At 28.6% G+C, this 15,647-nt stretch overlaps 4 protein-coding genes across 7 annotated transcripts; 2 read left to right on the top strand and 2 right to left on the bottom strand.

Annotated features, from left to right (window-relative positions):
* Positions 1-95: 95 nt before the first annotated feature.
* Positions 96-4,691, top strand: LOC122637428 (DNA-directed RNA polymerase II subunit RPB2). The gene is made up of 10 exons (XM_043829519.1): positions 96-238; positions 375-776; positions 857-1,011; positions 1,089-1,247; positions 1,329-2,548; positions 2,625-2,847; positions 2,924-3,385; positions 3,458-3,800; positions 3,899-4,157; positions 4,254-4,691. The coding sequence occupies exons 1-10, from the start codon at positions 220-222 to the stop codon at positions 4,537-4,539; spliced, it is 3,528 nt and encodes a 1,175-aa protein (XP_043685454.1). The 5' UTR covers positions 96-219; the 3' UTR covers positions 4,540-4,691.
* LOC122637429 (E3 ubiquitin-protein ligase TM129) lies at positions 4,314-6,688 on the bottom strand. The gene is made up of 6 exons (XM_043829520.1): positions 6,336-6,688; positions 5,991-6,240; positions 5,713-5,902; positions 5,431-5,625; positions 5,214-5,362; positions 4,314-5,122 (listed from the first exon to the last, which is right to left on the bottom strand). Exons 1-6 carry the CDS (start codon positions 6,535-6,537, stop codon positions 4,999-5,001), a joined length of 1,110 nt encoding a protein of 369 aa, XP_043685455.1. The 5' UTR covers positions 6,538-6,688; the 3' UTR covers positions 4,314-4,998.
* A 94-nt stretch (positions 6,689-6,782) lies between these two features.
* On the top strand, positions 6,783-13,280 carry LOC122637425 (adhesion G protein-coupled receptor A3). 4 transcript variants are annotated; one of them, XM_043829517.1, is made up of 14 exons: positions 6,783-7,047; positions 7,361-7,571; positions 7,656-7,799; positions 7,882-7,953; positions 8,031-8,102; positions 8,294-8,365; positions 8,454-8,537; positions 8,621-8,950; positions 9,034-9,170; positions 9,236-10,087; positions 10,184-10,430; positions 10,495-10,788; positions 10,882-11,758; positions 11,842-12,043. In XM_043829517.1, the coding sequence occupies exons 2-14, from the start codon at positions 7,384-7,386 to the stop codon at positions 11,890-11,892; spliced, it is 3,420 nt and encodes a 1,139-aa protein (XP_043685452.1). In that variant the 5' UTR covers positions 6,783-7,047; positions 7,361-7,383; the 3' UTR covers positions 11,893-12,043. The 4 variants fall into 4 exon arrangements, with proteins under 4 accessions (XP_043685452.1, XP_043685453.1, XP_043685450.1 ...); XM_043829518.1 differs by lacking the exon at positions 11,842-12,043 and having other exon boundaries at positions 10,882-11,344; positions 11,430-11,682; XM_043829515.1 differs by having other exon boundaries at positions 10,882-13,280.
* Positions 13,281-13,717: 437 nt separating this feature from the next.
* Positions 13,718-15,609, bottom strand: LOC122637750 (oxygen-dependent coproporphyrinogen-III oxidase). Its single transcript, XM_043830091.1, has 2 exons — positions 15,305-15,609; positions 13,718-15,178 (listed from the first exon to the last, which is right to left on the bottom strand). The coding sequence occupies exon 2, from the start codon at positions 15,153-15,155 to the stop codon at positions 13,986-13,988; it is 1,170 nt and encodes a 389-aa protein (XP_043686026.1). The 5' UTR covers positions 15,156-15,178; positions 15,305-15,609; the 3' UTR covers positions 13,718-13,985.
* Positions 15,610-15,647: the final 38 nt, after the last annotated feature.

The raw sequence follows: 15,647 nt of genomic DNA, 5'->3' as shown, positions 1-15,647 counted from the left end.
TGTAATTTTTTACATTGATCTATTGGGCATACTGTTTAGTATAGTTTAATTTACCTTTTCTATACTACAATATATAATATATTTATGCACTTATGCGCACCATATAATTTGGTTCGGTCATTCGGTGACGTTCGTTGACGATCCGGTGTTCGTTTCTGATTGTTTTGTTATTTTTTACTATTTTCTTCAAACTCACTGATATATTTTTTAAAAAATAACATGTACGCTCTTGAAGATGGTAAGAATTTAAAGAATGTAATCTCAATTTTTTATCAATCTTTTGTTATTTTGAACAATTATTAACATTTAATGAATAAAAATCCAGAATTCTAACCTGTAATAAATATATATATAATTTTAAATAATATACACAGATCAGTATGATGATGAAGATGCTGAAGAAATTTCTTCAAAATTATGGCAAGAAGCTTGTTGGATTGTTATTAATGCTTATTTCGATGAAAAAGGTCTCGTACGACAACAGCTTGACAGTTTTGATGAATTCATTGAAATGTCAGTTCAGCGAATCGTCGAGGATTCTCCGCAAATTGATTTACAAGCAGAAGCTCAACATACTTCTGGAGAAATAGAGAATCCTGTCAGACATTTATTGAAATTTGAACAAATTTATTTATCCAAACCTACACATTGGGAAAAAGATGGCGCACCGTCACCTATGATGCCAAATGAAGCCAGACTTAGAAATTTAACTTATTCAGCACCTTTATATGTTGATATCACTAAAACTATTGAGAAGGATGGTGAAGATCCTATTGGTTTGTAATTATATTTAATAATATCTTTAGATTATATTTATAACGAATATAACAGAACTAACTAAAGATGACATTTGTAGAGACACAACATCAGAAAACATTTATAGGAAAAATTCCAATTATGTTAAGGTCCAAATATTGTCTCCTTGCTGGTTTGTCTGATCGTGATTTAACAGAATTAAATGAATGTCCTTTGGATCCTGGTGGTTATTTTATCATTAATGGATCTGAAAAAGTATTTGAATATATTCCTTTTTATATTTTGGTCTATTTATTATATTAACATGTTATTTCTATCTACTTTTTATTAAGGTACTTATAGCACAAGAAAAAATGGCAACAAATACAGTTTATGTGTTTAGTATGAAGGATGGTAAATATGCATATAAAGCTGAGATTAGATCTTGTTTGGAACATAGTTCACGTCCTACTTCTACATTATGGATTAACATGATGGCAAAAAGTGGTGCTGTATGTATTGTAGTAATATGATATTTTAAATGAAGTAATTATAGTGTAATTTAAAAGAATGACAATAATTATTTTTTATAGAGTATTAAAAAATCAGCAATTGGACAACGTATTATAGCTATTATACCATATATTAAGCAAGAAATTCCTATCATGATAGTTTTCCGTGCACTTGGTTTTGTAGCTGATCGTGATATTCTGGAGCATATTATTTATGACTTTGACGATCCTGAAATGATGGAGATGGTAAAGCCTTCATTAGATGAAGCCTTTGTCATACAAGAGCAAAATGTAGCTTTAAATTTTATTGGTACTCGAGGTGCTAGACCTGGAGTAACGAAAGAAAAACGTATAAAATATGCTAGAGAGATTTTACAAAAAGAAATGTTACCTCATGTAGGTATCAGTGATTTTTGTGAAACGAAAAAAGCCTATTTTCTTGGTTATATGGTACATAGATTACTATCAGCATCCTTAGGACGAAGAGAATTGGATGATCGAGATCATTACGGCAATAAGAGATTAGATTTAGCTGGTCCACTATTAGCATTTTTATTTAGAGGTTTATTCAAAAACCTTATGAAAGAAGTACGCCTATATGCACAAAAATTTATAGATCGTGGCAAAGATTTTAATCTTGAACTTGCTATTAAAACAAAAATAATTACCGATGGTCTGAGGTATTCACTAGCTACTGGTAATTGGGGAGATCAAAAAAAAGCTCATCAAGCAAGAGCAGGAGTTTCACAAGTGTTAAATAGATTAACTTTCGCATCAACTTTATCTCATTTAAGAAGAGTAAATTCTCCTATTGGAAGGGATGGAAAACTCGCAAAACCACGTCAGTTGCATAACACACTATGGGGTATGTTATGTCCTGCAGAAACTCCTGAAGGTGCAGCTGTTGGTTTAGTTAAAAACTTGGCATTGATGGCATATATTAGCGTTGGATCTCAGCCATCTCCAATATTAGAATTTCTGGAAGAATGGTCTATGGAAAATTTAGAAGAAATAGCACCAAGTGCAATTGCTGATGCTACAAAAATATTTGTGAATGGTTGTTGGGTTGGAATCCATAGAGATCCAGATCAATTAATGGCTACTTTGCGTAAGTTAAGAAGACAAATGGACATTATTGTGTCTGAGGTATCAATGATCCGAGATATTAGAGATCGTGAGATAAGAATATATACAGATGCTGGAAGAATCAGTAGGCCTCTATTAATTGTAGAGGGACAAAACTTATTGTTAAAAAAGAGACATATTGATATGTTGAAGGAAAGAGATTATAACAATGATGGGTATACTTGGAAAAATATATTTTTTTCTATTTTCTATTTTTTGATAAATTTTACATATTGTAATCATTTTTTGTAGGTGGCAAGAATTAGTCGGCAGTGGAGTAGTAGAATATATAGATACACTCGAAGAAGAGACCGTTATGATTGCTATGTCACCTGAAGATCTTAGGCAAGAAAAGGAATATGCTTATTGTACAACTTATACACATTGTGAAATACATCCTGCCATGATTCTAGGGGTTTGTGCTTCCATTATTCCATTTCCTGATCACAACCAAAGTCCTAGGAATACTTATCAAGTAAGTTTTATAATTTTATACGATATTGAGACTTTATTTTAGATATAAGACGTTTATCTTTTTTTGTATATTATAGAGTGCTATGGGTAAACAAGCTATGGGAGTTTATATAACAAACTTCCATGTACGAATGGATACATTAGCCCATGTACTTTACTATCCTCATAAACCGTTGGTTACTACCAGATCTATGGAATATCTTAGATTCAGAGAGCTTCCTGCAGGAATTAACAGTATAGTTGCTATTTTATGTTATACTGGATATAATCAAGAAGATAGCGTTATTCTAAATGCTAGTGCAGTTGAGAGAGGTTTCTTTAGGTCTGTTTTCTACCGATCTTACAAAGATTCTGAATCTAAAAGAATTGGTGATCAGGAAGAACAGTTTGAAAAACCAACACGACAAACTTGTCAAGGAATGCGCAATGCGATATATGATAAATTAGATGACGATGGAATTATTGCTCCTGGTATTCGTGTATCAGGTGATGATGTTGTGATAGGCAAAACTATTACTCTTCCAGAAACAGATGACGAGGTAACTATTAGAAATTATTTAATACATAATTATTATATTCCATCTATATTTATGTATTATAAATATCTATAGTTGGACAGTACAACCAAACGGTTTACGAAAAGGGATGCATCTACTTTCTTACGTAATAGTGAAACCGGAATTGTAGATCAAGTGATGTTAACATTGAATAGTGAGGGATACAAATTTTGTAAAATCAGAGTTCGAAGCGTACGCATACCGCAAATTGGTGATAAATTTGCTTCGCGTCATGGACAAAAAGGCACTTGTGGTATCCAATACAGACAAGAAGACATGCCATTTTCATGTGAAGGACTTACACCTGATATAATTATTAATCCTCATGCTATTCCATCTCGTATGACTATTGGTCACTTGATCGAATGTATACAAGGAAAAGTGTCAGCAAATAAAGGTATACATTATAATAAAGGATTATAAAAAAAATAAAATATTTTTTTTTATAGTAACAATATTTCATATTATTTATATTTTTTTATTGGATCAATATAGGTGAAATTGGTGATGCTACTCCGTTTAACGATGCGGTCAATGTACAAAAAATTTCGACGCTTTTACAAGAATACGGATATCAACTAAGAGGCAATGAAGTAATGTATAACGGACATACTGGGCGTAAAATTAATGCTCAAGTTTTCTTAGGTCCAACTTATTATCAACGTTTAAAACACATGGTGGATGATAAAATTCATAGTAGAGCAAGAGGACCTGTACAGATATTAGTTCGACAACCGATGGAAGGTAGAGCAAGGTTAGTAGATTCAGTTACAAATTTCTATTATCAGAGAAATGTTTACTACTTCATAAAAGAAACATACATAATCACGTTGTTATAACAACTTTATAGAGATGGTGGGTTGCGCTTTGGTGAAATGGAACGTGATTGTCAAATTTCACATGGTGCTGCTCAATTTTTGAGGGAACGTTTATTTGAGGTTTCTGATCCATACAGAATTCATATATGCAATTTTTGTGGATTAATTGCAATAGCGAACTTACGTAATAATACATTCGAATGCAAAGGTTGTAAGAACAAAACACAGATCTCACAAGTCAGATTACCATATGCAGCAAAATTACTTTTCCAAGAATTAATGGCTATGAATATTGCACCAAGATTAATGGTAGCATAAATATATTTAATGCATATATTCTTTTAAGTATTTTAATATTATTTGTTAATATCTAGTTATGTAATTATTTCTAAGTTAAAGTTAAGTACAATAGATACATAGTTGTTATACAAAATTTTATCTAAAATTTGATATTATATTTGTCTATGAGAAAGAAAAAAATCTGTATATTGTTATCAATGTATTATGAAAAATAAAAATAAAAAATCATATAATAATATCTTCATTTAAAATATGAAATATTACACAAATAGTTCTATTAATTCGTAATTGGTAACATGGATATTCAAAATTGCATATATATATTGCTATTATTTACGTTATTATTTATGAAAGAGATACATTTTTATCATATAAAAAATTATAAATTTTGATTTAATATTTTTAAAAATATATCTGCATAGAAAGAATATAGAATTGATCTAATATATTAATATTAGTACAGTTGTACTTCATATGTTATTGATTTACAGTTTGTACAGGACATACATCTAAAAGACAAAATTTTGCTCTGCATACAGGGCAAGTACATTTAGAAGACAACCATATTTCTGGTGTATTCTCATCTTGTCTTGACGCAAACCTGTATTCAATACAAATATTTGTAAATTAGAAGTTAAGATAATCATAGAAAAAAAATGCATTCTAATAAAAACTTGAATAGAAAAGCTAACCATTTTGCCATACATTCAATACACCACATCGGTCGACAATGACAAATTGTACATTCGTCAGAATTTAGTCTTCCAGTAATACTTCCACAACATTTATTTAATTTTACATTAGATCGTACTTGCATACATCCAATACAATTCTCTAATTCCTATAAAATATAATAATAAATAAGATACATCATTAAATATTTGATATATATTATGAAATATTTATTACCTCTGCAGTTTCATAAAAAGGATTTTCTAATGCTTGTTCTTTGAAGACATCAATAAATCTATCCAATAATGTTTTATGAAAAGTAACATCTTGTAAAATGACTATTGGTTGTTGTACTTTGTCTTGCAAATCCTTGAAAGTAAATGTACTTATTCTTATATCAAAGGCTTCTGCTCTTATTCTGGTAGGTTTCACCTGCATTATAATTTTTGTTTTTATTCGATAAACAAAAATAGATACTTTAAAAAATAAATAAATAATACTAAAAATAATAAATGATACCTCAATATTAATAAACTGGACTTCACCTCTAGCTGTATGAGACATGGCATGAGTATCACTTTTGCTGACTATTAAAGCAGTATCACTTTGCCGTGCAATATATAACTTATAAGAAGTTATTTTAATTATCCAACTATCTGTTACAATAACTCTAGTTACACTACTTGTATCAATTAAAATTTTATCTATTCTGAAACAAGTTCAGTTATTATAGGTAACATAATCTTATACCATATATAAAATTTATATGAATATATAAAAATTATCGTTGTATCAACCTTCTATATTCTATATCAATCTCAGAAGCAACAGACATCCAATTAGTATTATCATCACAATAAATTGAAAGATTTTGTACTATTGGATGCATCTTCCAATTTTTTTCTGACCATTTAAAAATTGTATATAAAATATATGCTGGTCCTGCTATCGTAACAATAATAAGAATTGACCATAGTGGACTTTGATAGAACAATTGTATTTTTTCTGCATCAACATGACCAAATAATATCAAACCTAAAATATAGCCTAAAAACAAAATTTACGCAATTGCATTATGACGCGATAATACAAAAAAAATAAAATTGATTTAAATTTATATTTGTTCGGAAAATTAAGTTTACCAAATGGCAATAAGGAATGAATGAATAACGTAATTACGCTTCTTCTAATATGATAATTTATAAATGATTCAGTTTCACTGCCCAACCAGTTTGCAAATATAGTCTTTATTGTTAGACCAGTAGAAACAAATTCAACTGGAGGATAAATAATGCAACCAGATATTAAACAATAAAACAACGTATAAAAAAAGTAAGCGGACATCTTAAATAAAGAATATATAATACTGTTTAGAAAAAAGTCAAATCATAAAGCATAAAACGATAAACGCTCTCTTGATTCAAATGCACTTCTAGCTTCGACAGTTTTTTTGAACATAATACGCACACGCACACAACAATTGCATATCTACTAAATATCATATTGTTAAACATTCAAAATTATAGTTCCCTAAAAAGTAATCAAAAATTTCGTTTTAAATTAAACCAATCAGCTATGAGAATGTTCATACGTCACATACAATAGTGTATTCAGAAGGTATCCAATGAGTTTAGAGATTAAGACATTGAAGTTCAGTTGAGTTCAGCAGTTTGCTACATGACGTTTGTGTACGAAGGATTCACTCCGATTATTGAAATACTGTTCGCTCATTTTGTGTATTTTTATAATAATTACAAACATTGATTTTAAAAATGATGTACGAAAGAAATATGGACACAATGTAAAAGGCACGATTGAATTATTGGCCTAAGTGCCGTAAGTGCTCTTAATGCCGTAAGTAAAACATTTTTCTATGTTATTTATTTCAATATTATTTTATTTTTTCTTAATGTTTTATCGACTTATTATAATTAGGAATGAATAATGGCATTCTTGTAACCATATAGAAAATAATTATGAATTATATGAATATCTTAATTTTTATTTTGTCGTTTCCTATGTATACTTTACATTTTTTTTATTTTCATTATAAAAATACTAATGAATATTATGAATGGATACATACAAGAGTATATTTCTATGCATAAAGTATCTTTGTATTCATTTTATCTTTAAGTATTAATTAATCTAAAGTCTTTCTATACAGAAAAAGGCTAATTTTTGACAAACATGAAAGGTGTCCTTTCTCTTTTAATTTTGGTCCAAATAAGTGGGATTATAAGTCATCCCTGTCCAGAACAATGCATGTGTAAACTTATTGGTGCACAAGCAGAAGGATTACGTGTTAAGTGTGAAGGACATATACAAGAGATTAAAGAAATCAATATTGATGAAGTCAGTGTAGAATTAGTACAATTGTAAATATTACTTTATTATTAATAGAAAAATAAAATATTATGAAGTGTATTTTAACATATTTTATTTAAAACACTTTGTTATAGGGATCTATGTAAGAATGAAATTTTTAGTATAGAGGCTAATATTTTTAAGAATTTAACAAATCTGAAACGTTTAGATTTGTCAAAAAATAAAATTTCTTCAATAGATGAAGAAAGTTTTAATGGCTTGGAAAATTTAGAAAGATTGTAAGAGAACATAATTAAATTATGATATTTCTAATATTTTATTTAAAGAGGTTTAAAGAAATAATTTTTAATTTATTTTTAGGGATTTGAGTAAAAATCAAATTTCTACAATAGATACCTATGCCTTTAAACGATTGTCTAATCTAAGAAGACTGTAAGTTAAGTATACGTGAGAAAATATCCTCCTGAGTGCTTCCTTTGACTTATATTTTATTTACTTTTTTTTACTAGTGATTTATCTGGAAATAAAATAAATATGGTGATGCCATCTTTATTTAATGATTTGCTGAATTTAGATCGCTTGTAAGTGGAATTTTGCATCTCTTGTCTCATATATCACTTTACTTATGCTGCTTCTGCTAAGCACTATTCTATGAATTATATTTTATAATTCTATTTAGTATGCAATCATTGGTTAATTCATTTATATAAACATATGGTGCATGTGTATATTACTATAAGAAAGTATGTTGCTAGAAAATTAAATGTTTCAGAAAATTAAGTGGAAATAGTTTAACAACTTTAAAAGAAGGTACATTTCATAGACTAAAGTTGCTAAAACAATTGTAAGTAAAAGAAAACACTTGCAAACTGATAATTTAATATCAATAAGATTTAATTTCCAAGTTTGATAGAATTTTTTATTATATATAGAGATCTATCCAACAATCCATGGAAATGTGATTGTGAACTATATTGGTTTCGTTATTGGCTTCACAATACCTCTATCAGATTAAGGTAAAGTTTTATAAAAATTAAATAAATTGCAATATGTGTTCCATGTTTTTTATATTAATATTAATTTATATTTACTGTTGTAGTCCACCTGCTAAATGTGCATCACCAACAAATATCAAAGGACAGCTTATAAAAAAATTTAGATTTTTAGAAAATTTTCATTGCCAATGGGCATCACCATCTGTTGAATTGCGACCAATTCAAAACCAAATAGTTTTTGCTGGAGATTCAATAACTTTAAAGTGTAGAGCACCCAGCATTATAGATGATAAAAATGCAAGACTGAATTGGTTGTGGTATCCTAATACAACCACTGAAATTTTTGATCTTGATATATATAAAGATCCACAAAGTAGTTTGCCTAATATTAAAATCGAAAATAGATATCTTTCTGACAGTGGTATTGTTGACAGGTAATGTTATATATCACAGATTTTATTCTATGCTCAATTTATAATATTTCTGATTTATAATACACTTATTTCTTTTTATTTAGTTCTCTTAGTATTGTTCCTGTAAAGGATGAACACAATGGACAATGGAATTGTTTTTTAACCTCTATGAATGGAAATAGATCAAAAGAAATTAGTGTAATAGTTATATCAGAGCAAACTCGTTATTGTCCTTTAGCAGGTATAAAATATATGTTACTTTCTTCATTTATATTACATATAAAATATTAAAAATAAATCTTTCAGTAACTAGAAATAATAAAGGAATATATACATGGCCTAGAACAGTAGTAGGATGGAAAGCAGAATTGCCTTGTGAAGGTAATCTCTTATCAAATTTAATGCAAGTATCTTTGAGAGCAACATATCATTGCAATGCATCTGGATTTTGGGAAGACTTAAACACAGATATGTGTCCATTTGTATCTCACACTACTAAGGTTTTGGAACAATTTTCTAAAGTAAATCTGTCTCTCACATTAGGCAATTTATTAGAGACAGCAAAACGTTTTAAAAATTACACTGGTGAAGGTGTTAAATTAACCGATCCTATAGAAATTAATTTTATTACCTTGACAATAGAAAATTACTTAAGTTTTCTGGATGAAGAAAAAGAATTGGGTAATATGCTTATTGATGTTGTTGAAGCATTATTAAGTTTACCAAAAGAGATATTAAGGACTGCTGAAATTAATTACAAATCATGTACAAGATTAATTAAAGCTGTAGAAACGATCACGGAATTCACTCCAACAATACAAATGCATAAAAAGAATATGGCATTGGAAGAATTTAGAGTTAAACGTGATAGTTTCACTGGATTGATGTGTACTTGGTATACTAATATTAATCCAATTAATGATTTAGATAAACGATCACTACATTGTACAACAAATAACAGAACAATTCCTGTCAATACAAAAGATAAAATAATTGAAGCTTCGATTCAGTTACCAGCAACATTATTGCAAAATGTACAAGATGCCATAGTATCTCATAAACTTATGATTTCAATGTACAATGATAATAGATTATTTCCTAAAATTGTAAATACTGACAATATGGATATTTCAACATCTGTAATTGGCAGCAAATTGAGTAAGCAAATAGAAAGTTGACTTAAATTTAAATTATTCTTAATATAAAAAATATGTACTTTTTGGTCAGTAATTTGTATGTTATCATTATTTTCAGTTGGATTAACATTAAAGAATTTATCTGAGCCAGTTTATATTATGCTAAGAGCTCCTTTGCATCATTATGTTGGTAAAAAACCAAAACCTGTAATTTGGGATGAGACGTTGAATGAATCTGGAGGTTGGATTAGTGATGGATGTCAGTTATCAAATTTATTCAATAATTTAATAGTATTTCAATGTAATAAATTAGGATATTATGGACTTTTACAAGATGTTTCATATCTTAGTCAGGATGGTTTTAGGTAATTATTAATTTTATTGCATACTTTATCATTTTATACAGAATTTTAACATTGATGTTTTCAGTATCAACGGACCCAAATTCAAATACTCAAATCCTGCTATATATGTTGGGACTTTCATTACAATAATATGTTTATTAATTACTTCAGTAACATATATTGTATGTTACTCTTCTATCAATATGCCAAAGAAAGTAAAACATTGCGTTATTAACACTTGGTTTGCAGTAGCATTATTATCATTTATTTATAGTATTGGTATTCAACAAACTGAAAGTATTCAAATTTGTCAAGGCATTGGTCTTGTTTTACACTATCTATCACTGAGCTGTTTGTTATGGATGGCAACATCTGCTAGGTGAGTACATTGTATTAAAGTGTTTTCTAATACGAATAATGTTATTATTCTGTTATAGCTTAAAAATAAAAAATTGATTATGTTTATTCACAGTAACATGTATAAAAAATTATCAAAATCTGACCTCGATGTTATATCAGATGATGAGCCTCCAGATCAACCTATACCTAAACCATTATTAGGTCTTTATTTGGTTGGGTGGGGTATAGCTTTAATAATCTGTGGAATATCTGGTGCAATTAATCTACGCGAATATGCTGGATATTCATATTGCTTTCTTACAACTGGACCTGCACTTGCTGCATTATTTATACCAGCTGGAATTTTAATTGTCTATATCATCATCTTTCATTTGTTGATTAGATGTACTCTTCAAAATATAGATACAAATGCTCAATTATCTGAGAGTACTCAGGCTACGGAAAATATGGATTTAGAGTTACTAGAACCAAACATAAGTCCAGTAGATGGAAATAGCGTACATAGTACACAAACAGTTTCCTCAGATGTTGTAGATCCGGAACATTCACAGATCGCACAATTAAATGGCCAAACAGTAATCTTACTATTGTATTTAATATCTTGGTTTAGTGCTGCTGCAGTGACTATAAAACCTTTCAATTCTTATATTCCTTTTGTAGAAATTATATTTGCAATTATTTATGCTGTTTCTGTTAGTTCACTTGGTATATTCATATTTTTATTTTACGGAATTGCACGTAATGATGTCCGATCGCAATGGTTGAAAATGCGTTGTTGGCTTCAAAGAAAAAAGAATCGTTGTTGTAGAACTCGGAGCGTATCAGATGCAAATCCTGTTATTCCAACGCAACCATTAGTACAGAATATTGTAGCTCCTCTTTCTAATTCCCAAGCTACACAAGTGACTTCTGATACAAATTCTATGAGCTCTTCAAGACAAACAGCGAACAGATCTCATACATGTAATACTTCAAAAATTACAGATCTTGTAAGTAATCAAGATCCTCTAATTATCACAGCAAAGAAGGTGCCCAATGTAAATTTATTAGTATTGCATCGTCAACAATATAGATCAAACAACTCTGTAACTACTTACACAGAACAAGGAGCAACATGTGTTGAAATGTTTTATAATCCACATCAAAGTGGAGTGGCAAGGAAATTTTTTAAGAAACAACGACGACATACGAAACATAATAACCTTGGTCCTAGAAAACAAGGTGATGGTGGTGGCACAAGCGATGGTGGTAGTTGCATTTCTATACCCCGACCTGCTGTAAAAGTGGAAAGTAATATTGAACGAAGTATTTTAAGTAGTAGTGCTAAAGTAAATAATACAAATATACATGTAGAATTAAAAGCAGTTAGTGATACGAAGAACGTGAATATTCTCTCTGATAGTGGTGGTAGTATCTCTGAAGAAAGAAATATTCCAATGCGTTTTGTCATTGGACAAGATAATCTTGTACGAAATGTAAAAAAAGTAAACAATGATTGTACATTGCAAGAAGAATTTACGAGAAACAATGCATTACCGGATTCTTCAAGAAGAACTTCATGTCAAAGATTATATTCTAAATCTGTAACAACTCATGAATCTGATGCAGACATAAAAACTGACGAAGAGAAATACTTAAAGAGTGTTTCACAACAATGTAGTTTAGAGTATAGTTCTGAGATAGATTCTACTACCCAAATGACAAGTGAAAGAAGCGATCAAAATTTACCAGATATCTGTGAAACAGCAGAAATGTTAGATACTGGAAGATATTCCAAAATTAATGATAGTGATCCAGAAGTACAAACAAAGCCAACTACGAGGTGGTTATTTCAGTCTATGAGCATGTATAATCTTCCATTAAATGATACTAAACCATTTCAAAAGAACTATCACAGTTCATTAAACGATGTCACAACTAGAAATTGCGATTATTCTAAACCATCTTTCACAAATGTAGCAAATATCGATAGTTCTAATCTCTTTGATACAGTTCCTGAATCCAAAAAATTAAATAGTAAATCAGAGCAATCATTGACTGAAGTAAATAGTTTTATCAGTGATAATGCATTTACATTAGTAAATATAGAATCATCGATTTCTAATGATGTAGTTAATATTGTTGATACTTCCAATTGTAACGAAAAATGTGACTTCCATTTACTTAAAGAATTACATCTATCAAATTTAGAACAAAATAATAGTACATACGAATTGACGAAAAATGTTGAATCAAATTTTTATTGTCTAACAGATATTGCATCTACAGAAAATTTATGTATGATGACTACCAATTTTGAATCCATAAGTGAAACAGAAAATATACCGACAAACACAATTTTCGAAAATGTACAAGAAAATGTAGCCACTGATTTATATGTAGATGCTTCAGTGAATCATTTATCTATAATGAAAAAAGAAACAAGTGTATAATGTAATAAGAATTTTTATGTGTATATTGTGAACATCATATTTATTGTATCTTAATTTTCAATTATATAAAAAAGATTTCTCGAATATTTTGCTTTTTATATTTACATATATGAATTGTCATATATTTATTAAAAATTGATATATCGATCACATAATTAAGAAATTCCGATTTTTAAATAATTTATGATAAAAGATAAAAACTTATCATGTATACACTTTATTCTTGATTACCATTACCAGTAAACGTGCCAAAGCAGTTGCATTATTTGTATACACATTATTTTATGTAAAATGTATTTATTTCATAAATGTGTGTACATAATTAAGACTGTCTTCAGAATTATAAAAATATTATCATTGTGTAACTTTTTTGTATATTTTTTAATATATAATTTTTTGTTCTTAATGAAGACAGAGTTTTTATTTTTTATTTCATGTGTTTTTTAAATAATCTTAATAAAGAAAATAGAAATATATGTACTACAAAACTATCTTTTAAGTGAATTTTTTATTTAACTCAGATTTAAATATTACGCTTGTTTATACATAATTTTTATTATTTTATATATATACAAATATAAAGTATTATCTTAGAAATATTACCAATTATATTTTACAAGATTGAAGTTATTCAACAAAATAATTGCACACAATATTATTATTACACAATATTATGTGTGTGTGTGCGTGTGTGTATGATATTAAAAATATATATTCTTTATATTATTAAAATTAATTCCCCATCAAATTAATTTATATAATCAATTTCTGACAATAAACAATTTTATGTTGAATTTAACCAATCTTTTGGATTTTTAAGTACTTCTACAAGTTTTGCTTCTTCTGAATTTGGATTAGGTTCATGCATGTATTCCCATTTAGCATTCAAAGGTAAAGACATTAAAATACTTTCATACCGAGCACCAGGTGTATATAATCCAAATTTTGTACCACGATCATATATCAAGTTAAATTCTACATATCTTCCTCTGCGTAATAATTGCCATTGCCTTTCAGCGTATCCATAGCCATCATTTTTATGTAATTTTACCAATGGAATATAAGATGGTATAACTGCTTCTGCACATGATTTTACAAACAGAAATGCTTCATTCTGACTTGGGATGTCTAAATCATCAAAAAAGATTCCTCCTACACCACGACATTCTCCTCTGTGATTAATATAAAAATAATCATCACACCACTTTTTGAACTTTGCATAATATGATAAATTATGCTTGTCACAAGCTTCTTTTAATGTGCTATGAAAATGTTTCACATCTTCTTCATTCAAATAGTAAGGTGTGAGATCTGTACCACCTCCAAACCACCATTGAATTGAACCATCTTTATTTTCAATTTCAAAATATCGATAATTAAAATGTATAGTAGGAACCATGGGATTACGTGGATGAATAACAGCACTTACACCAGCTGCAAAAAATGGTAAAGATCCTTCATCTATTTGTTTTCCTCGTGCTCTCATTTGTTGTATTGCTCCTGGAGGCAGTAAACCAGATACTACAGAAATATTAACACCAGCCTTCTCAAATACAGTTCCATTTTGCAAAACACAAGTGATACCACCACCTCCTTCTGCTCTGGCCCAACGATCTACTTTAAAATGGGAATTATCATCTTCTAAAGATTCCAATTGTTTACAAAAATCAGCTTGTATTTTTAAAATTAGAAGTTCCATCTTTGTTTTCATGTCATCAGGATTTTCTTGTAGTTTATCAACAGAAGTAATAGGTTGTGCCATAAAATTACTGACATTTAACATAGTTTGTGCTGCAATAACTTTACTACTAGATACATTGTATAATACAATTCCAGTCGCAACACCTGTTCCAAGAAATGTTAAAGTCATCCCTTTACTATGAGATCTAGTTAAATGATTATATAAAATCCCATGAAATTTTTTCCATTTTTTAAATACTGTCCTAGCAGCCATGATTTTCTTTTAATGAAACAAAACTATAAACAAAGAGTTTGTATTATTAACAAGTTTTTTTTAAGTTTATATTTTTAATATGCACTACAGAATTTATATTAAAATTTATATTTAGATTTATAAATAATAAACTATAACATTACACTTACACTATATTATAATTGGAAAACAAAAATTACTTAAAAAGTACAGTTTTCGTTTATATTCTAAATATATAAACGATAGTTTCGATAAAATAAAGAATTTGATACCAACTAATATTGGTTATATCGTAAATTCTATGAAAAAGTTCGCATCATATTAAAGAATTGTTATATATTATAACACGTTCAATTTTATGATACAGTAATATTTCATTGTATATTCTTTATAAAATTACACTGCATATTTCTATTATAAATCATTTTAAAATAATTTTCTTAAACTGATATATTTCTTTTGTCCATAAGCGCGCTATCAAACTAGATATAATTTCGATGTAATCATTTAAGA

The sequence above is a fragment of the Vespula pensylvanica genome, chromosome 2 (genome assembly GCF_014466175.1).
Source record: "Vespula pensylvanica isolate Volc-1 chromosome 2, ASM1446617v1, whole genome shotgun sequence".
Classification (NCBI taxonomy): domain Eukaryota; kingdom Metazoa; phylum Arthropoda; class Insecta; order Hymenoptera; family Vespidae; genus Vespula; species Vespula pensylvanica.
This window is presented reverse-complemented; position numbering and strand designations above follow the sequence as displayed.